Source organism: Telmatherina bonti (genome assembly GCF_933228915.1).
Source record: "Telmatherina bonti genome assembly, chromosome: 14".
NCBI classification, from domain to species: Eukaryota; Metazoa; Chordata; class Actinopteri; order Atheriniformes; family Telmatherinidae; genus Telmatherina; species Telmatherina bonti.
In genome coordinates this window covers 21,108,269-21,130,487 of record NC_136612.1, presented here as the reverse complement: position 1 = coordinate 21,130,487, position 22,219 = coordinate 21,108,269, and the positions used below count along the sequence as shown (strand labels likewise).

The 22,219-nt window shown below is 39.6% G+C and overlaps 1 protein-coding gene across 1 annotated transcript in view; it reads right to left on the bottom strand.

The window, feature by feature from the left end:
* fam20ca (FAM20C golgi associated secretory pathway kinase a) overlaps positions 1–15,745 on the bottom strand; it is a gene marked incomplete at both ends in the record, with an annotated part of 35,869 nt that extends 20,124 nt beyond the window's left edge. Inside the window, 3 exons of the mRNA XM_079252233.1 lie at positions 11,827–11,905; positions 14,829–15,013; positions 15,195–15,745. Coding sequence (XP_079108359.1) covers positions 11,827–11,905; positions 14,829–15,013; positions 15,195–15,745 — 815 coding nt within the window. The remainder of the gene's footprint in view (positions 1–11,826; positions 11,906–14,828; positions 15,014–15,194) is intronic.
* Positions 15,746–22,219: the final 6,474 nt, after the last annotated feature.

The window sequence follows — 22,219 nt, the reverse complement described above, 5'->3', positions numbered from 1 at the left end:
AGTCCAGAAATGTTTCAAAGACTTGCTTTGGGAAGTCATAACAACCTGCTCTGTTCACTGCTAAGAGTTATTAGTTCCAGAAGTTCATTCATCGCTACTTTCAGCTCGAGGCAGGAAAAGCTCAGTTTTAGCAGCCTGTCAGTCATTTTCATAGCTGCTTTTCTCCTTCATCCCCAAATAGATTGCACACAACGGAGCGAAACCTAACTACATAAAACTGAAAAATTTCAAACTTTGACCAAAAAAGAGCAATCAAAAGAGTGTATTTTGAAAGCTATTTTGTGGACAAGGCCCCCAAATTGAGCTTTGTTTCCTCCACAGCTGAACTTTTCTATTTAAAGCTGTCAACAGTCTTGTTGTGCTCTGTGGTTTGTGGTCAGATGCCGTATCCTAAATAGAAGCCATCTATCAGGGGCTAAGTGGTGGCTGAGAGACGTCATTGTGGTCATGAGTGGGTTAGAGCGGCAAAGGAGGAAGTGGTGAAAAGGCTGGAAAAACAGATCCAAGGGTTACACTTATGCTTGTGTAATAGTTAAGTGGGATGGAGTGAGTAAAGTGTACTTGAGGATAAATAAAGTTAATGAGTGTGTAAAAGGAATGAGAAGCAGACTTTCCATTGGAAACTGGTTTCTCGCAAATATCTGAACTTATGATAGTGAGTTGTATTATATTGCTATATGAATTTTGTCTACCTCATTGTGTTATAAAACATCAACATAATATCCTGAGTACCTTATTATAATGTAATGATGATTAACCACAATTTTCAACAAGCTTTCTAAACCATAACAACACATAGAATATATTTTTCCACCATAAAGTCATGGGTGTAGGTATAAAGTCTTAATTAGATGGCATCTGATGATGGACTTCCTCTATGATGGCATCATTGCTTTTATGCTTTTCCATGTTTAAGTAAAAAAAAAAGAAATAAGATAATTGATTACACAATCAGTCTTTGGTGTCAACAGACTTAGATTAGCATGCTAACACGCTAACTTAAAACCATGTACAAGGTATAATTGCCACTGGGAACATTGTGGACATGTCACTGTGCTGAGAATAACATGTTGACTTTAACATTTAGCAAGAGCTAGCTGAAGTCCGTTTGTCCAGCGGCTAACATAAAGAGGCTAAAACATCCAGTTTCTTCCCATATATACAAACACTGTTATCCATGAAGAGGTGCCGAACACAACAAAATGACACGCTTCTTAATGGTTTTCACAATTTTCTTAATAGATTTGTAAAGAACATTTAACATCTGGGAAAAGGATACATTACTTTGTCTGGAGTGCAATATAGCAACAACACACAATTTGTACTTTTTCATGCATCCAAGATTTCACTACATTCATCTTCCAAGCAGCAAGAACTCACAGAATCTCCCTGCACCTCCAGCACAGAGACTCCTCTGTTTGCATCACTGCTGCTAAGAGCTACTAAAAGGAAAGTAGGCAGGTGGAAGGGGAGAAGCGACCCACCCAAACCACTGCATCAGGTTTCTGCTTCCCCATCCTTATGATACTAGACCTGGCCATTGCAGCCCCTCCTACTTCCTGCACTGACAATGGGTGAAGCCAGTAAGAACACTCCTCCTCCTCTCTGGTTTAATTGGTAGACAAAGATTGCATTCTCCTACCCTCTTCTGACCTCTGCCAGGGGGGCAGGGGGAGTCACACACAGCCTAATTGCCACCTTGCATGGGACAGGCTTAGACAAGCACAGGACTGTTCCACAATGGATGTATTAACCATTATGTGGTTATCACAAAAGGCCCAAGTTACAGAGCTACAATGCCGTCTCTCATTTTCTCTCTTGAAGAACTGTTGTATCATTCATTCAGCTTGGAGAGACATTTATGTGGACTGTGATAGATCTACCTGGGAAAGGTCTTTATCTAATGACTGCACTCAGTTGTAAAGGGGGTGGAGCTGTGCGTGTGGTCTCATTGTTGAAATAAACAGAAACTTACTGATGAAGTATGAATTAAGCAAGTGTCATTTTCAAACAGCAGGAATATAAAAAAAAAGGAGAAACAACCTCATTTGTCAATGCTCATACATTTATCCCATTACAGTGTCTCAGAAAGATTCAAAGATGGTATTTCATGCCATAGAGTGAGTTTTTCTCTCAGTTTTCTAAGAAGATTTGCAAAACTTGTAATCATAAAGCGATCAACCCTTGGAAACTCCAATAAAATAAAACACTCCTGTGTCTTCATTTCAGATAATTAACCTGAGAAAAACTGTTGAATGTGCAGTACCTGGTGAAAGCTAAGTATATATCCTCACCGCAAGTCAAAACTTGGCCTGCTTCCTTTGCTTTAAAAGGAAATGCTCATTGGAAATGTCTAAAATGAATTTTCAGCATTCCAGACAAACACGGCGGTGGCATTCCTCCTGGGAAGCTGAAAAAAAATCCCCATCTAGCAGTACAGACTATAATGATATGATAGAGTAGGATGGCTGAAGCATAACCAAGCTAAGTAGTGACAATGTCACCGGCCAGGAAAAGCAGGGACGAATCCAAAAATACGATAAACTTGGATGTAGTGCAGCCTGACGGGAAAACATACACTGTTCCAGTACACAAGCATGCACACTGACACAAAGGCCTAAAATACTACATGCCGTGATGCTTGTGATTCAAATATTCAACATGCTGTCATGGTTTATTGTGAAGCATGCAAGAGATGATGGTACCTGCATTTGTGCTGATACACATGAAATGACCACTAGCATTATTTGCAAAAGTAATCTATTCCAAAGGAAAGTGTACTTAATGCCTGCATCATAAGTTTGTATTTTGCTGTATTTTGCAGAAGAGGAGGCAATCATCACAGTATAAACAAGAAAAAAAAACATTTAGCACTAAATGATATTACAGTATAATATGCAATGTTTTTTTAGATCTAACTAATAAGACTTCTTAATGTGTAGAGATATGATTAAATGAACGATTGTTGATGCATTTCTTCTTTCTTTAAATGCAAAGTTAAAATACAATCATGCAGATGCTGAGGGGCCAACACATCAGCACAATGCATGTGATTTATGCTTTGTGGACTAAAAACACACATAATGTGGCTTTTAGGGTACTATATGCAAATGTTTTTGTTGTAGGAATAACTGTGCAAAGAGACAAATTCCACATCGACTCAGTAAATGACACCTTTTGTGCAGACTATATGTGCATAAATTCCTTGTTTACAATCCAACTCTTGATGATGGTAATCACAGCACTGTAGCCACCAAGTGCACTGCTGAGATCTGGGAATGGAGTCTTATTGCTACAAAATGAGCATTCAGACAATCATCCATCACTTCCATCAGTTGTGGTATCATCTCCTGCAACTCAGTCGCCTTGTAATCACATTACAGCGAAGCAACTCACAGTTCTGTCATATTACACTGAGAGTGCATAAACACTTGTTAAAAGGAGGAGGAAAACGGAGAGGATCTAAAAATACAGAGCACAGAGCCTCTGAACGGAGGCGAGTGACAAGCTGAGGATTAGTCCCGCCTCAGCGAATCAAACAAACACGTCCGAAAAGAAGCATGGTCGGGAGGTGGAGACAGAGAGGAGGATGGACAGAACGAGGAAGAAAGGGAAGGATGGTGATGAAAAACACCACTTCCTCAGGAGCTGACCTAGTAAAACATTCATGAGAGAAGTCTTTATGTGCAGCATGTGTGTGTCTGTGTGTGTGTGTGTGAAGAGGATGTGAGGGGAGTCTAAAATAAGACAGCCCTCACAGTGTCAATGTCTGTGTGAGAGTGACTGTCAAATAACAACAACAACATAAAAACTTATTTTAGATTTAAGATGACATACAGGAACATTCTGAGCAGGAAGCTACTTTGCAAAGCTTTTGAGTCGAGAACAGGGAAAAAAAAAAAACTGAGCAGAAAGAGAAAAGATGAAAATGGGACACAATGAGTCGCTGATAATTATGACAGATGTGACTGATACAAAGTGACTGATTGCAGAACAGCCAAAAGTGTCACACCACCCAAACTTTAATGATGGGACTTAATTAGGTAACAAGCAAAACACTGACGAATGATTGATGCTTCTATTAAAATCATTCACACTGAAATTCTGCCGTAGACTTTATGAAGGCGTCACTGAGCTGATTTAAATTCTCAAACTGTGTGCGTGTCAATGGACACGCAGCTCTGACAAACCGCTGAATTGCAGCTGGTTTTCCTGACTGTTAACAGAGCACTAATTAACTGGCTCATCTCAGAGCTCACAAGAGGCCGCGGCACCCACACAGTGACGGCACTGAGCAAACACACATGCTACAAACACCCCGAACTTGAACACGTATGTTTGCAAAGCAACGTCGCAGTGTGTAGCTGCAAGATCGAGAATTTCATCAAGACTTTTGTTTACGTGGATGCTAGAAATAGAAAAATACACAGCAGAAGCAGAGCGAGGCGAAGGAAAATATTACAAGCTAACATCAAGGTAGAAAGCTGTGTTGAGAGGACTGACTTTATAATAGTATCGGCCTGAGGCTGGGCTACACAAAAGTCTTTGATAGGAGAAATAAAAGAGGAAGGAGGAGAGGGGATGAAAGAGGAGTGTAGAGAGGGGGAAAGAAGAAAGAGGCGGTGTAATATGAGCAATCCTCATCCACATTAGCGCGGCTTAAAACCCAAATTAATCTTAAAGACCTGCGGAGGGAGTCGGCAAAGCTCAGAGCCTAAAGAAGAGCTGTTGGGGCTGGCTGTCTCTGCCTGCCTGGCTGCAAGTACAAAGCTGCACAGGAAACAGATGTTAAGGATGCCTTTCACAGGAACGGGAGTATGTCTGAGAGAGAGAGAGACCATGAAACGTTGTTTGATAGCAGACTACCTTGGCTTTTTTGTATGTTTGTTGAGGCTTGATGGTCTGTGCGCAGAAACAGCTTTGCAAAGTTGCATCATAAAAGCCCATTAGTAACTACGGTTATTGCTGCAATTAACCGTGACCTTAGATAAAGCAGCTCTGCTGTAGTTACCACTGAGTACTGATGCTGAACTCAACTGTCACACACATGTAGGAATTAAACAGTCGGGCAAAACTTCTACCTCTGTTTAGTCTTTTTTTCGTAGATTTCCAATGCTTATGTGTAAAAAAATAATGTGCATGTGAAATGCAGATTTGTAAACTGATATATAGAATCATGTGATTTAGGTTAATAAAGATTTTGTTAAGGTAATATAATTCGAGTTTCCTCTGTTAAATGTGATGCTTAATGGGATGTATCCACTGCAAAAATGGACCATAGCCTTCACCAATACAGACTGCTGCTAAACTGCTGCGGAGCCTCAGTTTATCATGTTATTACTATCAAACTGCATTTAGATAGAAAATTGAAATGTGATTTTCACCCTCAAATTGAGCCAATTTATCACGTGAAGTACTTCAAATTGTCAACTAATACCAATTTTAAAAGACATGCTCACACTGTGAACAACATCTATGAAATAATTAAAATCTTCCTTAAATGTTTAAAACAGCATTTTAATTCCATGAAATGATAAAACCTCAGAAAAAAGAAGCTGGAGACATTATAAAGAGTGACTAACCATAATTCCAGTGTTGCCATAGTAAAACTGTGTGTTGGTTGAAATGGGAAATGTTGCACAACACTGTTTGGCAACATTTACCCCAGTCTGCGTCTTTGACACAATGCAAACAAGTTTTTTTTTTTTTTTAATAAATTGCATCATTCAAGGACTTTTCCTGTTAACAAATACTAATGTAAAAACTGAATGCAATATCTCATGAAGTTGCATTGTTTGCAGTCTCTTGTCTCCTAAGAGGCTGCCTCTCATTTTGTGCTGTAGTCCATCAGGGGTGGGCAACTCCGGTCTACGAGGGCCGCTGTTCTGCAGATGCTAGGAGTTTCCCTGCTGCAACACACCAGACTTAAATCAATGGCTAATTAGCAGACTTGTGCAGAGTTTGATGTCAAGCTCTGCACAAGTCTGCTAATTAAATCTGATGTGTGTCTGCTGTGTTGCAGCAGGGAGACTCCTAACATCTGCAGGATTGCGGCCCTCAAGGAACAGAGTTGCCCACCCCTGGGTCAGTTGGGCGTTTTCACATTATTTGAAGCCTTCCTGCTAAAAAAAAACAACAAAAAAAAAAAACTGTGGTTCTGTTGGTTTAATTGTGAGGTCATATTATGGGAAAGAAGCCAACTTCACGACTAATCCGAAATTTGATGGAAAAATGTTAAAGGTTAAAGATATTTCTTTCTTCTGAATTTCTCAGCTTCTCCTGCTTGATTGCGGTTCAGTTGCACTCCAGCTCTGAACTTTCTGTGGTTTCATTTCTCAGTTTTTTTTCCCAAGACATCATTGATGATTCAGAAAAAATAAGAGGTAGATTTGAGAAAAGTCAAAGCATCTTTCATGCAATGGTTATTTTGATATTTGAACTGTTTCTTTTTGTTTGTTTATTTTATTGACGAGCATCTAAGCAATAACGGCAGTTTTTTTCTTTATTTCCATAAATGAATATTTAGTGGGAACATGCTTTACCATGGAACCCACTGAAAAGTTAAACTAGTAAAGCAACACACTCGACACAAATATGAACACAAAGGCGTTCATATTTGTTTACACATTCTTGATTTTCTTAAGCCCAAAGAGAAACAGAAATTGCAAGACCCACATTTATACCACAAGTTGGATGCACGCATACATGCCATTCACTTGAAATTTATAGCCTCCTCTATCTCTTGCCTCTCATGAACAAACCCCACCTGCTCTCTGCAGATTGTCATTGATTTGAACAGTCAGGTTAGACAAATTGCTTGGCATCCTGAGCTGCTGCTCTGGCCTCTGGCAGCCAAGACAGCGCAGCAGGGGCTGCTGAAAAGCTGAAGACTCTTTTCCTGCCAAGCACAACTTAAATACAAAGGCTGATTAAGCCACAAAAATTATGCAGCAAAAGTTTACATAACCTGTCAGGAGGCAAAAAAAAAAAAAAAAAAAAGATTAGTGAAAGTTCAGCTGAAGCTATTCATGCTATTCAAAATCCAGGTCGCAAACGTGACAGAAAACTTCACTGGGGACTAGACTACAATGTTAATGTGAAAAGATTTGATGCTTCATCACATTTGCACGCTTCAAGGCGTTCTAAGTTGTCACTGCGAAAATCATTAGGGGAGTGTTAAATGGTGAGTAGTTGGGAGTGAATGAGCTGGTTTTCTTTTGTGTTTGTAGGCAGATTGCAGGCTTGCAGTCATCACCTCCTGTGTAATATACCCACAGCTCTGAGTGAGTTGCTACAGCTGCAGCTTGGCTCGCTGTTCACACATTTTCCAGTACCAGCCGCAGGTAATGGACGGTGCACGAACTCCGTAACCCCGCCAGAATCATCCTCTTTGCGGCTTGTGTGTACATATATGTGTGTGCTGCAGCTGTGCTAGCAGCTGTCTATAGCAACACGCTTCCTCTGTGTTTGTGTGCAGATCCAAAGATGGGTGTAAACAGCACCTTTTAAAAGTGTGTCCAGCTTAGAACAGCCAGCGGCGCTGGGACGGTCCGTGTGGGAAATCTTTAGGGGAACCCCTTAAATGAGTGGCTATCAAAGAAAGAGAAAAAAAAAGGACAGCAACAACATTTTCTGCCTCCAGGCACTGAATATAACCTATTTAATGAATTCAGGAAAGGTTTCTGTGTGCATGTGCAGTGTATGCTTGCTTGCTTTTTAACTGCATGTATATACTTGTTCATACACATTTATCTGCATGTGAATGATTACATATATTTCACATAATTTACTTCAGGATTCGAGCCGGATTTTGAAGTTCAGTGTTATGATTAAAGGATATTACCCTTCTTTCTTTGAACTTTATTGTCTTATTATCTTGACAGACAGTCAAGCCAGATTTTAGACTGGAGTTTAATGTTATTTGCTCCACAGATGACTGATGTCTGAGTCACTTTACTAGACTTTCATGTCTGTGTGGTGGAAGAAGATTACATAGAGGTCCTCAGAGGAGGGCTTATTTGCAGGTGGTGGGTGAACCTTCCAGCACCAAACTGCTCATAAAATTGTAAAGAAGTAATTGAAAGTAATTCAGTATTTCATAATCAGGTCAATAACTGGAGGAGGAAGCGGTTTAATAGTATTCTCTTTGGATATCCATGCAGAAGTGTCACTCATAACCCAAATGCTAGGGGCACAGTGGGTCTTATGACGGTGGCCTGTGATGGACTTATGGTTACAAGCAGCCTGTAGATTGTAAAGAAAATGAAATTGCCTCTGGGTTGTTGCAGCTCTGACGCCTTACAGCCAAACCTTCTGGCTTTACTAGCTCGAACAGCTCAAGCATGTCAAACTGATTCAATCCCTGAAGATGAGGACATATTTAGATTCTCCACAGTACTAAAGGTTGGACATATGTGCCCTATACAGTATGCTATATGTGTACAGAATAATAAAGTCTGATTTAACACTCTCAGCAGAAGGGAGGTATGTTTTGTAACAAACAGGACCAATAAATGTAATTTACGCTGTTGTTGTGAAAAAAACTAAACGGTTTTGAACTGATTTTATCAAATAAAAGAAGAGAAAAATCAAGAGCAAGTGGAGGAAACAAGCTTATTATTTGCATACCTGAGGCTTACATCTCCTCAGTCCTCTCATCTGACAAGTCTATTTAGCATGATATGAGCATTGAGGTTCTGTGCATACACCAGATCAGGGTCTTGGCAGTTCAGGAAGAGCACCAGAGATGTGAGCCAGACAGACATGAAGATCTGGCATGGGGAGTCTTCACTTGGCTTAAAACCGTGCTCCAACTGGAAGACTCAGGTCCTTGACAGGTTTTTAGTGCTAATTATTCCCATCCCTAAGGAACAAGCTTCACTTTTCCAAAATCAGCTCTGCTCTGCTTCTTCCACATTCCTGACAGCTTCTGATCATTTAAATCAAGCAGTGATCTTCTGTTCCATGCTCTGGTTTAGCTTTAATCTATTTCCTATTAGGTTCTATAGGCTGAGGCAGAAATTATGTCTTTCGTTTTGTAGTGAAGCTTTTTCCACACTTTACTTTTACCTTTCTTGGAGTCACTGTGTGCAACTATCTCTATTTCTGCAGATGCACTTTTTAAAAAGGATTTTCAATAATCATTGGTGAGCATAGTTAGATGTGTTTGAATTTTTTCAGAGGACTTGTGATCATTTGCATGAAAAGAGGAGGTGTTTTTATGAGGAAAAACAAGCCATTGTTACCTAAAAAGCTAAGCTAAATTGTCGTTTGAAACTAAATCAGCATCCTCTACTCCACTGTGGCCTCACACTTTTAATCAGACTTAGATGGATAAAACAAAGCTCTAAATATCGTCCCAGTGCTGCATGGAGAAAACATCTTGTGGAGGTGTCTGGCAAGCTGTCAGTTTGTTCAGTCTCCTAGCCTTCGGCAGTGCTGAGATTTGCATCCGCCTCATAGGAGATGAAAAGCTTCAAAGCTTCTCCTGAGCACCACTTGGTGTTTCACAGCAGGATATGAGAAGAAAAATAATGCGTTACAAGAAAGCTCTGAACTACTGTACCCACAATGCACCATAATTCCGAAAATAAAAGTGGGGCTGATAAATATGACAGAAACAACAAAAGCCCATGATGTGCTTTCACAAAAGCAGGACAAAAGGTTTTCATTATGTCTCTGAGAAATACCTTTCTTTATTTTTGTAATTCTGCTCAGAGGAGATTTGCTTAGTGTCTGTAAACACTGCAGACAGATGATTGTGACAGTCAAAGCAAGAAGCTTGAATAAAATATGACAGGCTAGACAAAGAACTGCAGGAATCTGTGGTTCATGATTCAGAAATTGACATGCAATTACTGTCACAACTATTTCTTGCAGCATTTGCGAGAGATTGCTTAACTTGGGTCTAAAATAAGAAGAAATCATATTTTCCTCTTTTGCATTTTTTTAGTTAGTTACATAATGTAACACAACATAATATGTACAAGTATACATATATATATACATATATGTATATATATATATATATATATATATATATATATATATATATATATATACATATATATATATATATATATATATATATATATATATATATATATATATATATATATATATATATATATATACATATTCAGCACTGAAAATTAGTAATTAGTAATTAGTAATTAGTAATTAGTAAGTTGTACTGTGGTAATGAAAACCCACTTCCACGCCCACAAAAATAATAAAAGTCGTTTGGCAACTTTGCAATTTTTTTTTCAATTTTTTAAATAATTTCCCTAAGAGACAAAACATCCAACTCTATGGGAAATAATCTTGTTCTATCTGACAAAGCTGAATGCAAGTGAAAAGGCGCCGATGATGCATGACTGTCTCCTGACATGGTTTAGACCACATGGCCCAAAGCACCACCTCAGGACCTGACTGTGCCTCAGCATACTCCCATTTGTCTTTGACCAATCCTACCACCAAAGTTACACTTAAATACAATACATACACACTCACATGTTGTCTGTGTTGCTCAAAGCCAACCCCATGATTCACAGATGCACACACATACAAATGCTGGGTAATCCTAATTCTTTTCAGACACGACAATGTCAATGATGTCTGCTGGGTGTTGTTGTTGACATGAAATGCTGGCAAGTGTTGCTCCTATTGTCTGGCTATGAACCAGATTCTCTTCGGCTAACTTTGTGGACAGCACATCATGTTGTAAACTCAACCACTCACTGACTTTGAAATGAGAGACATATGCAAGTCTGAGTTGTGACCCCTACTTTTTATGTAAGCATTTGTGGGAGAAGGGTTAGTGATTGATGAAGAAAGGCTGAATTGTGAAAATGAACGCCCAACACTTGGTGGATAGTCTTTGAAAAGCATTGTAGCCTCCCCATCAATCAATTCATGATAGTAATTCCCAATATTTAAGTGCTTGTTCTCATCTGATATTGAACTTATACACCTTAACATCCTTTTTTTTTATTTTTATTTTTATTTTTTTTTTTATTATTCCTTGTATAGTAATATAAGTTTGTCTGGTACAGAAATAGGCTATTATGGTTGCAACAAAAAATCATCCAAAGTACGTTAGAGCAGATTATCAATTTGCCACGATATGGATTTCAAAAGCTTCATTCACTAATTCTGCAAGCACTTAAATACGAAAACACACACCCTCTTGGACTGTCTTTATTGTTTTACCTCTTTCATCTCCCTCATTTTCCCTCTCTACCACAATTTAATGCTCTCTGCAGGAGCTCTCATATGGAAAACCTTTTCTGCATTTCACTGCAATCAAATCAGACTTGTGAGCAATTACCTGAGATCACGGCCCAGTTAGCCTGGACACTGTTACCGGTGTCAACAGGGGAATTCATCGGGAATAAGTCAGACAGCTTAAAGGGAGGCTAGCTCTTTTTCAAGTGAAACGCGCCTCTGCCAGTGTGTATGGCTCCCTAAAGACGCCTTCATGATGGCTCAGTGCTCATTTTAATTAACACATAAGCCTGTTGATGTTAATTAAAAAGCAGACGGACAATTCACCATCAGAATGAGATCACACAGAAGGGAGGATGTGTATATGTAGACTAAGCAAGATTCAGTAACAGTACCTGGCACTTATTTGCATGAGAGTTTGTGTAGTTCATGTGCATCACAATCGGGTATATGACATGGATAGTTTAGGAGACTTTTAAAGACGGATATTTACAGCAGAGAAAATATATTTCAACAATTGACTGAAGATAGTCAAACAGCAGTCATAACAGCCATGTTGTGGAGCTGTGAACTCATGCAGTCCAGCCGTGTTTTACTTACTTCATAGGCTTGAACAGCGCTTGTCCATAGTTCTGGAAAGTCATGATCAACTTCAGCTGGGTGCCTCCTGATTTCATGGCTGGGAGAAAATACAAATGACAGGTTAGATTGCAATCTAAACCATTCAAAGCATGAAAACGCACACACATGCATGGGCACACTCAGATGCTGATTTGTTATTTGGCAATATGGAAAATGCAATTTTGCATGAATTCATTATAGTTTTGTACATCTGCTGACCAATTTGTCGCGGACCGCGCAATCAGACTTGAAATTATGGCAGTTAGGAGCAAAGTGTGACCGAGCAAGAAAACGGCTCCCAGCAGAAAGTGGCATGAACAGCATCTGCTGGCAGGGTACCTTTGGGTTGGTTGGAGGGCTGAACATAAAATGAAAATTCGTCTGACTGTAATTGTGTACTGTGTCCTTGCAGCATATATGCTTTTTTTTTTTTTTTTTTTTTTTTTTTTTAAAACAGAGACAACAACGACATGTTTCTTTATTTTTTTATAACCCCGTCATTGATTGCATACATTGTAAGTGACATCTCATGTGGGGAAGTGGAGCCAGGGCGTATGTCTCTGACTATCAGTCATGTCCATGGTGTCTCCCGGAGGGTGATGGAGACTGACTGTGAGCTTCCTGCTTTCCTCTGACTCAAACAAAGGGACCGCCAGGCCTGTCTAAATGCCTTGTTTCTTTCACAATGGACAGGCTTTTGGGGGGATTTGCCCGTTTATTACAGCACATTAACTTGAGCATATTATACAACACAGCGCTTATGCCTAACCCCAATATCAGCATAAGCCCCCTGTAGAGGACCCACTTACTGACTGGATTGCTGCCTGAGTGGCTGGCTGCTCTTTAGCCCTCCTCACCCAACATTGAGCTGTGTTTAGTGTTTACTCTCTCTCTTGCTGTTTTGTCTCTCAGTGTTTGTTTCTGTTTTTCCTTTTATCTTTATGCTTGTATATGTCATTCTTGTATTCACAGCCTCTCTGTTATGCTCTGTCTGTGTCGATTCATCTTACTCAGTGATGGCCAGCCTCCTCTTTTTTTAACTGTGACTCACTTTCAAAAGCATCGAGATGTTTTTTCTTTTTATTCACCGTTGCACGTAGCAGCGGAAGCCACATAACCTGAGGTGCAGCAGCCTTTCTTTCTGACAGAAAGAGAAAGCTGAGTGAACGCAGAACAACATATGTACCAGATCTGCTGAAGTCAGGTCAAGTTGGATGGTGTCCCATGGTAATCCTTTAAAGTAATCTTTAAACTTGATGCATCTCTACAGCAAGCTTTAAACCTTTAAGAGATTAGAAATCACTGAACTATGTTTAAAAGCTCTGATGTTGGAGCCGTAAGCCAAGCTTCCTAAAGAACTGACCGTAATGCAGTATGCTGGTATTTATACATTTTGGTTTCTATTTGGAAATACAAAAAAATGTAACCCCCCGATGAGAGAAGCCCTGGCGAAGCTTAGCTGATTGTTTCTCTGGATTGTATCTGTGGTGACATACATGTCACACACATGACTTTGACAACACGGTTCAACAGGACATCCTTCATATTTCCCCCTTTATGTTTCATCAACTGTGTGAGAATACATCTTGTTGTGACGATTCGACTATCTTTCCTAAATAAAAGAAAATAAATCGACGCGTCTGTCTTCTTTCCTACTCCTTTCCATTTGCCGGTCTTTCAGAGAGCTCCAGGGGTTGCACTAGCATCAGATCCCCCTCCCGTGCCGTAATGATAAATCCATCTTTCTTTCACCTGTACCTCCTCATGCTTCTGTGTGTATGATTTATGAGTTAAGCTGAAGCATGGACAAAAGGCCACAGCCTGCCCCAGCAGAGAGACGGGCACAAAAGGATGGAGGAGAGGGAGGGACTGTGTTGGAGAAAGAAAGCGAGAACTGCCAATAAGAAACTAACAAGGCTTCACAGTAAGCAAACAGTATTTGTGCGTTGCTGTAGGTAACCAGTGTTCTCTTTAAAAGAGAACATCAGTGGAAATGATAAACAATTCATTTTTAGTTAGCTTTGTTTGTCCTAAAACCTAATAAAATAAAAACTTTCACTTAAGTCATGAATTTCTAAAAGGAAATATAAGCACAATTGATTTTTATAATAGACATATTTTTACCAAACTCAGGAAATCTGAGCACTGACTGTGATGTCAACATTCACTTCTAGCTGAAAATGGTTGATATTTGGCAACCAGGTAAACCAGTGCTCAGAGCATCATTTTACAAACAAATATGTTTTGAACATTTTGAATAACTGCGTAGTTAGTGGTTAAAACAGAGATAATATTCATCATTTTGAAAGCAATTATCCCTACTTCCTACCACGTTATATGGTTCAAAATGATACAAACCCAAACTAATTCAGTCTTCCCTATAAAATGAGGCAAATATAGAATAAATGTAAGTTGTGTTCTGCCAAACAAGCTGCCATGAAATTGAGCTGTTATCTTCAAACAAATGTAAAGAAAGAAATACAGCTTATTGTTTAAATTGCATGCAGCTTTGGGTTGTTGCAGCTTCAACCCTGAAGGTTAAACCCAACCCCGTTCCTCCATTATGACTGTAACAATATTATATTGCAGAGTGTGATGTTGACTTAAGAGGTAAGACAGCTGACTTCAGTAGGGCGTTCAACCCTCTTTTGGAGCATTCATTTTTTTTTTTTTTTTATCTTGCTGCAAAGCTAAATGTAATCTGGTTTTAAATGTGAACATTAAATGCTCAAATGTTGATTTTATGGATTAAACATTCAGTTAATTTCATTACAGGATTGAAGACATTTACAGCAAGTTACTTTGCTGTAATAAAACTACACAAGAAGTATAATGAAGTATGAAACTATCCTGATGTTAATGTTGAAGGCTGGCAATATGACTCTAAAATAACCAAAAGTATTCTTATGTGTGTGTTGCCTCAAAGTAACTGAACCATGAATCCCACCATCTTCTCAATTGCACACTCAAGACTAACTCACCCACAGTGGTGATCCTCTGTGTGACCAGGTCCTTCAGAAGGGCATCCAGCACAGGACTGTGTCTGGGGTAGAGCTCGTAGCGATTGATCCCGATGTGAAAGCGCAGCCAGTTGGGGTATGATTCTGCTGTCCCTTCTGCGGTTGGAGTGAAGTCTTCCTCTTCCTCATTCCCCTCATCATTGTGCCTGAAGAAAAACAGGTTGAAACGAGAAGGAAAGGTTGTGATGTGGGAATGCATAATAGTGACTGATCATCTTGTTGATAGATAGATAGATAGATAGATAGATAGATAGATAGATAGATCAGCTATCACCAGTTAACTCTGACTGTGTCCCAGTTAGATGAAGTGTCATTTGATCAGCTTACCATCCTTGGTTTCCTGTTGCTCTGGGATATAACCTGATGTCAGTGTTGACGTTAAATAAAGTGTCATCATCCGTGAGGAGAGGAAGGTGAACCTTGTATAAGGGATGCTCAAACAGAGCGGCCAGCCGGGATGCGCTGCGGGCGGAGACAGTCCTACCGCCGCTCGCGTCCCCGATGAGCCGCTTGTGGTCCTCCGCGTTCCCCGCCGACTGTCTCATCCTCCTGAGGAGCTCCGCTTTGTCTCCGGCAGCTGTGATCTTTTCCAGGGAGTGCGATGTGAGGTTGGAGCTCGGCTCGTTGCTGAAATCCTGCAGGATTCTCAACGTGTGTTTATTAGGCCAGCCGGCTTCGGCCGCCGACCTGGCGCGCTGCTTCCCCCAGCTCTGCGACTCCCTGCCCGGGTGGTGAGCGCACTGACAGCCGCCGTCCCCGCTCTCCGCTCCGGCCGCTCTCTTCTCTAATTTTGGTAACAAGTCTATCATAATATGCATTGTGCACGCAACTAAAAACACCATCAGTATCAACACTCTGAATTTACGGAACAGTATCATGGTTAAAAATATAGACTATATTTCTTCACACTGAGTCAGCTTTAAGAGCAGCGCACCTTAACGCCACCGACACTGATGTCCAATAGTGTTTTTTGTTATGAAAAAAGAGCAGTTTTACTATTATTTTCTACGAATATTTCCACACATGACGAGCAGCAACCTATGTTAAAAAACTCCATCGTGTTTTGGCAAGTCCTTGTTATTTACATTAGTCCCAAATCTTCATTTCCTGACAGGTGCACGGATCGGCACATTGTAAAAACTGGACACTTCACTGGCAGCGTTCAAAAAGTGTTCTTCAGGTATAACGCTGCAGAACAGGAGGCAGTGTCGAGAGGAAAAAAAACAAGGCTAAGTAAATGTTTTAAATGGTGAAACCAAAACGAGCGGGGTCCCGTTGAAAGCAGCGATAGTCTTCATCAGCAGGGCTTCCTCGTGTTGCTTCCAGCGCGGACAGAGATGTCAAATGTCTCACAACTGTCTTCTGGGAGGGGAAAAAAAAAGTCACAGTAAGGATTGATTTCGTGTAGTCCTCAGAAACGCCTCCTTCCAAGTCAATTTATCACCAAACAGAAAAGAGAAAGAGAGAGAGAGAGAAACAAACCTAAAAATAAAAAGACATCCGCAGCAAGATGCCTGGATGCTGCCCCACTTCCTGATAAAGCTGCTCAGAACCTCTTCAAGTCAAATCAGACGCAGGCTGGCAGGTGTTGGGATCCTGGTCGTGATTTGTCCTCTCCACACTGCCTTGTCTTCCTTCCAAGTGTTCATCCTGGGTGGGTCTGTTAAATATTGTGATCGAAGCCATCTGAGCCCAGCCTCGGTGGCGTCATGAGGAAGAGATTGGCTACGTCCGCACATACAAGAACCACTGGTGACATGAAAGGCGAGCTTCGGGGATGGACAAAAAAACCCGTCTGCAATGTTCCTGTGTGCCGCTAGAGGGCGGTCGTACAACCCGCAACAAGGCATTATCTCAATAATAAAGCCTTTTGTATGGAGGATAATGTGTAGGTATTCCCATAATGAAACAGCACAATAATCTAGTGGTTCTCAGAGAGAACTCTTTGGGTCCTGAAGGGTACTTGAAGATGAATCAATGGGTCACCTGGAAAATGAGGAACTGTAGATTTTTTGCTGAGCATCAATGAACAGTATTAATGACAAAGTGTAATGTGGCCCAAAAGCAGAATTTGTGATTGGGGAAAATGTTAAGTGAAAACTAAACGACACTAAAAATTCTAATCTGAATAAAGAAAAATATGTTATACTTTTCTCTTTACAGTGCATCTAGCTCAATACATGACCCTATTCTTTTACAAAACATGCCTTTCAAAAACATATCATGGCTAATAATATTCAAACTGACAAGGTTGAACTACCAGAAGGGAAAACAGAAGATGCTAAGACAGCTAACAAATAACTTGGGGGTCCACAGGCACATGGCATCCACAAAGAGGCCACAAGAAAGTGAGCTCTCAAATGCTTAGAAAGAGTGAGACAGGTCCATAAGGACCAGCAGAAATAGAAATATGAAGCCTGCGCCATCAGCATTTATACCCTGCCAGTTATCAGATATCTCTTCCACAACTTGGCCAAAATAGGAGATACAAGTCGCTGATATGTAAACAAGAATGGTCTTCACAGCACCAGGAGGCTTTCAGCCTAAATCCAGCAGCATTGAGACTAATTAGGAGGAGAAAGGATGGGGGGGCTTGTGAGTGTCAGAGGAGCTATCCAGGATGAAATAACAAAGATCCAGGAATACAAGAGATACAAGATGTTTCAGGTGGCAGAAACCCAGTAAGGGAAAGGCTTAAGAAGAGGACTCTTAGAGAGAGGATATACCCCATCCATGGTATGTGATATTAACCAATTGAAGAAGTGACTGATATCTTTTGAAAAATTCATAGCACTTCTCCTTATAACAAGTCTCAATTTATGTCCATATAAGAGGAACTAGTTGTAAGTAAATACGCTGATGTCACCAGACTGCACATGTGCCACAATGGATAAGTCATTCTGTTTCCATGACTTCATAAATGTGAATCATAAGAATGAGTGTTAGTGAATGTGTTAAATAAATCCTTTTTGTTATATTGTCCTTTATTATATGTGGCAAAATATTTGATAATCTTTTGACCATCTAAGTAGCAGAGCTGTGGGTTGGAAGATTGATCTGATGTATTGCCACAAGGCACAATCAGCCAAATGAAACATGATGACAACAACATTTAGCTACTTTTTAAATTCATTTTTGTAAGAAATAATTAACAATACTGAAGGAAACTGTCGATTCTTTACCTGACATTTGCCTCTGTAGCCACACAGCAAGCATAATGAATTTCATGGTGTTGTGGATAGGTAAGAGAAGTTTAGACATAAGCAAAGCATTTCAGGCAGTTATTCTGCTGTGGGAGGAAATAATTACCTTTCATGTGGATTTTATACTTTTTTTTTTATCTCTTCAGACAATTGAAATGCACAAAAAGCTATTCATACGCTCAAAAAAAGAAAAACAAAACAAAAAAGAGCCTCTTTAAAGGTTTAACTAAGCATGTGGCACATACTGGGGTGTTCATTTTAGCTCAGTTCTAAAAAGTAATTATTTTCAGTCTTTATTCATTCACTCATTCATTTTCCGAACCGCTTATTCCAATTCAGGGTCGCGGGGAAGCTGGAGCCTATCCCAGCTGGCTTTGGGCGACAGGCAGGGTACACCCTGGACAGCTCGCCAGTCCATCGCAGATTTTCAGTCTTTAATAAACATAATTTCAAGCAAAGAGTTTATACGTATATATAAGCTATGTACTCTAATCTTCAGTTTTGAACATTTGCAGTCAAAATACGCCCACACACCTCCTTAGAGGTTATTTTCTCAATTCCTAAGAAAGTGGAAACATCATTCATAGGAACTACAGGAATGCAAAATATCCCAAATTACCACGCAGTTGGCACTTACAGTTGGTCGGCTCTAAATTTCTCTATTACTTAGATTAAAAGAGAAACAATTTAGAGGTTTAGTTTGCCAATTTAGTCCCTTGGCCTGCCAAAGAAAATTGCTTTACTGTTTTTCTCCTTTTTTTCTGTTAAACTCTGCACAGTACTAAAATGGGGAAATGTATTTCCTTGGCTTGGCTTAGTGTACACATCTCACCATGTGGGCCAGATTGGAAAAGCTTCTCTTTGCGTCTGCCCCTCCTCCCATGAGTACTGAGTTGAAGTTCATGTCACTGCCAGATTCTTTTTCATCTAAATAAAACAGGATCTTTAAGCGAACAAGCAAGCAAGCCTGCCCTCCCAATTTATGCTCCAAACCGAAAATAAAGGAGACATGCATAAACATGTCAGAATCCAAAAAGGTAGTTCATGAATGATATAATTTGCTGTACCTCAAAGAGTAGAAAAGAAATATGTTAAACACATATGAAGGATTTTATACATATTGTTTTGGGATTAGTCTGAGTCTGTGAGCATGCAAAAGTCGCTTTTGGCACATAGTTTCCATGTGCGTTGCCAGTGAGCACAGATCTGATTCATATTTTCTGATTTGGTCATTTGTTTTGTTTGTTGGTAACAGTTGAGGTTTTCTTCAGTTTACTCAGCTGTTCAAAAATGAACTCACTTAAATAAATAAAATTGAAAGTATACACTTTTAGACTTGCTTTTGTGTCCACCGGGGGCGGTTTGCATACAGTGACGAATAAAACCAAACACTAATATGATGATTATGGAAATTGATGCCTATAGCAACAGGTAACTATGGGGAGACAAAGTCAACGAGCATGTCACTTTAAGCTTATTCTGTAGTATCATAATATTAAGGTTGTAACCACAGAAAAAAAAAAGCAAAAAGAAAACTCTATTTGTTTGCAACAAAATGATATAAGCATAGAGCTGAGACCTAGACATAAAATTGCTTTAGTGGTCGTATTGGCATCTGATAAAAGATCAGTTTATTGATTTTACTGACTATGAAAAAGTATCATAAAGTATCACTGACAGCTTATGGGTGACAGTGCTGAAATGACCCTGATATGGCTGAAACAACTCCAATTCAAAAATGTGCAGAGTCACTTATGGGTGACTGGCTTTGTTTCTCAAACTGGTGACGTCGCACACTCAAGTTATGTTGAAATGTTAAAAACAGGCAATTAATTGACATGAACAATATTAACATCTAAATCCAATCCAAACATTGGAAAACTGTTTAATTTTAAAATACTTTGTGCAAGTATTCAGTTTTAGTTGAAAATTAAGTAGTACAGTACAAGGTAGTCATAGCAGCACTAAAACAAATACCATCTATCTATCTATCTATCTATCTATCTATCTATCTATCTATCTATCTATCTATCTATCTATCTATCTATCTATCTATCTATCTATCTATCTATCTATCTATCTATCTATCTATCTATCTATCTATCTATCTATCTATCTATCTATCTATCTATCTATCTATCTATCTATTGACCTGACTGACCAACCAACCAACCTACCTGTATGTTTGTGTGTCTGTCTAGCTAGCTAGATAGCTAAAATTAAGGATGAAGAAAAGCTCAGAGCATCCTGTAAATTGTAGGTTTGTTGGAATCCACTGTGGAATATTTCGGTGTCTGACTGTGTGTCTGAACGTTTAACCTAAGGGCTTGTCTGTTCCTCAGGTAGGGAGCAGACTATGCAAAGTTCAGCTTGAGCTCCCAGACCTCACTAATGACAAAATTCTGTAAGAATCAAGGTTATACAACTTTCTAGACCAATAACGCTAGCACCAGACGGAGGCAAAACATATGTCTGATCCAATAAATCAGACAAACAGAATTTCTCCTCAGGGAGCAATGCTAAAAATTATGATGTGCTTTTATCACTCTGTTCCATAAAAGGGTGTAAGCTCAGTCTCATCAAGGCGTGTTAGGCAGTTATATGAGCCTGATGATTTGTTAACAGCTAATTTCAACATGAATGATAAATGGATGTGCAAATGTCACAAGTGCAGAAGTTATAATTGGGGAATAATGTGACCAAGTAATAGCAATGAAGTTTAAAAAAAAAAAAAAGGCTTGTCATTGGGCATTGCTGGTTGCATAAAAGAATGGAAGAAGTGGTTAAGTGAATCTCAACAAGTGACAGAAAGGGAGGGAGGGATAAATGAAAGTGGAGGTGGGTGCTGTGTAATGACACATTTATTCACTTGACTGAGACCAAGCTGAAAATGGACTTGAACATGTAAGGGACAGTGTGTGAAAAGGGGGCATTATACACTGTAGTATTTGTACTTCAATCTGAAATAATTTTATTACCTAACTCTGTGAAGTCTGTTGTTTCCCTACATGAATTAATTTGGCTTCAATTGAAACAGTAAAAATAATTTATTTAAGTAAATTTGTGTGTGAGAGGACTTTAATTTGTGTCTAAAAATTCAGCATTATTATGTGCTTTCAGTCTCAATTACAGTTCAAAAATGTCAAATGGAGTATAATGAATACACTAATGTTATGGCTCATATTCCTTTAAACTGGCACTATGAATGGGAATATAAAACACAGGCTGAATCAGTATTTCATTTGGACAATTTGCCAACCACAGCACGACACAGAATTAGAATAATGAGACGACTGGTGTTGTATGAGGTCCCACTGTGTTGGTCTCTTTGTTTCAAAGGCTCACAGAGTAAAAATGAGCTCAGGGAAATGAGAGGACAGCAGGCTGTGACCTTGAAATGAAAGCACAGAAAGGGTGGCTGTGTATGTTTTGTATGATTGGGTGTGTGTCGATGGATGGGCTATTTCTAAAAGAGACATGACAGTTACAGCGTCCACCAGCCCATCTGCCATCAGAGTGCTCTGGTGGTGAACTCTTATCCATCCATCATCCACTCATCAGTTGACACAGTAGTTGACATCTTATTGTTACTCAAGGTCCTACTCTTTACCACTTTCTAAGACCAAAGGATGGATATCCATTGTTATCTTCTTTTTCAAACTCACATTAAACTGCCAATTTCAAACAAGTATGAATAACGGTGATGTAAAAACATGACTTGCTGAATCTTTCTGAGCCTGCCGCGCAATGCTCCCCTGTTGTCTGCTGAAATGGTAAAGATGACCGTGTGATGGACTGATGACCTGTTCAGGGTGTACGCTGCCTCTTGGCCAATAATTGCTGGGATAGGCTCCAACTTCCCTGTGAACCTAAACTGGACTAACTGGTCGAGAAAATATAAGAATGAAGGGTTCGTTTCATGTCTGTGCAGCATCATGTGCAGACAGGGTGAAACTAACCACTGGTATTGCAAAATGGTCCATCATAAGAGAAGCCCTGGCATATTCTTTATTCCCAAAAAAGAAATTTAGAAGACTTATTCTTAGTACTCAGTGAGCAAGTAAACATCAAGGAAAAGGAAAGTGAAGATAAGATACACTGTACAATGCAGGAGAAGAACCTGAAAATTACTATTTGTAATTCTTGCAT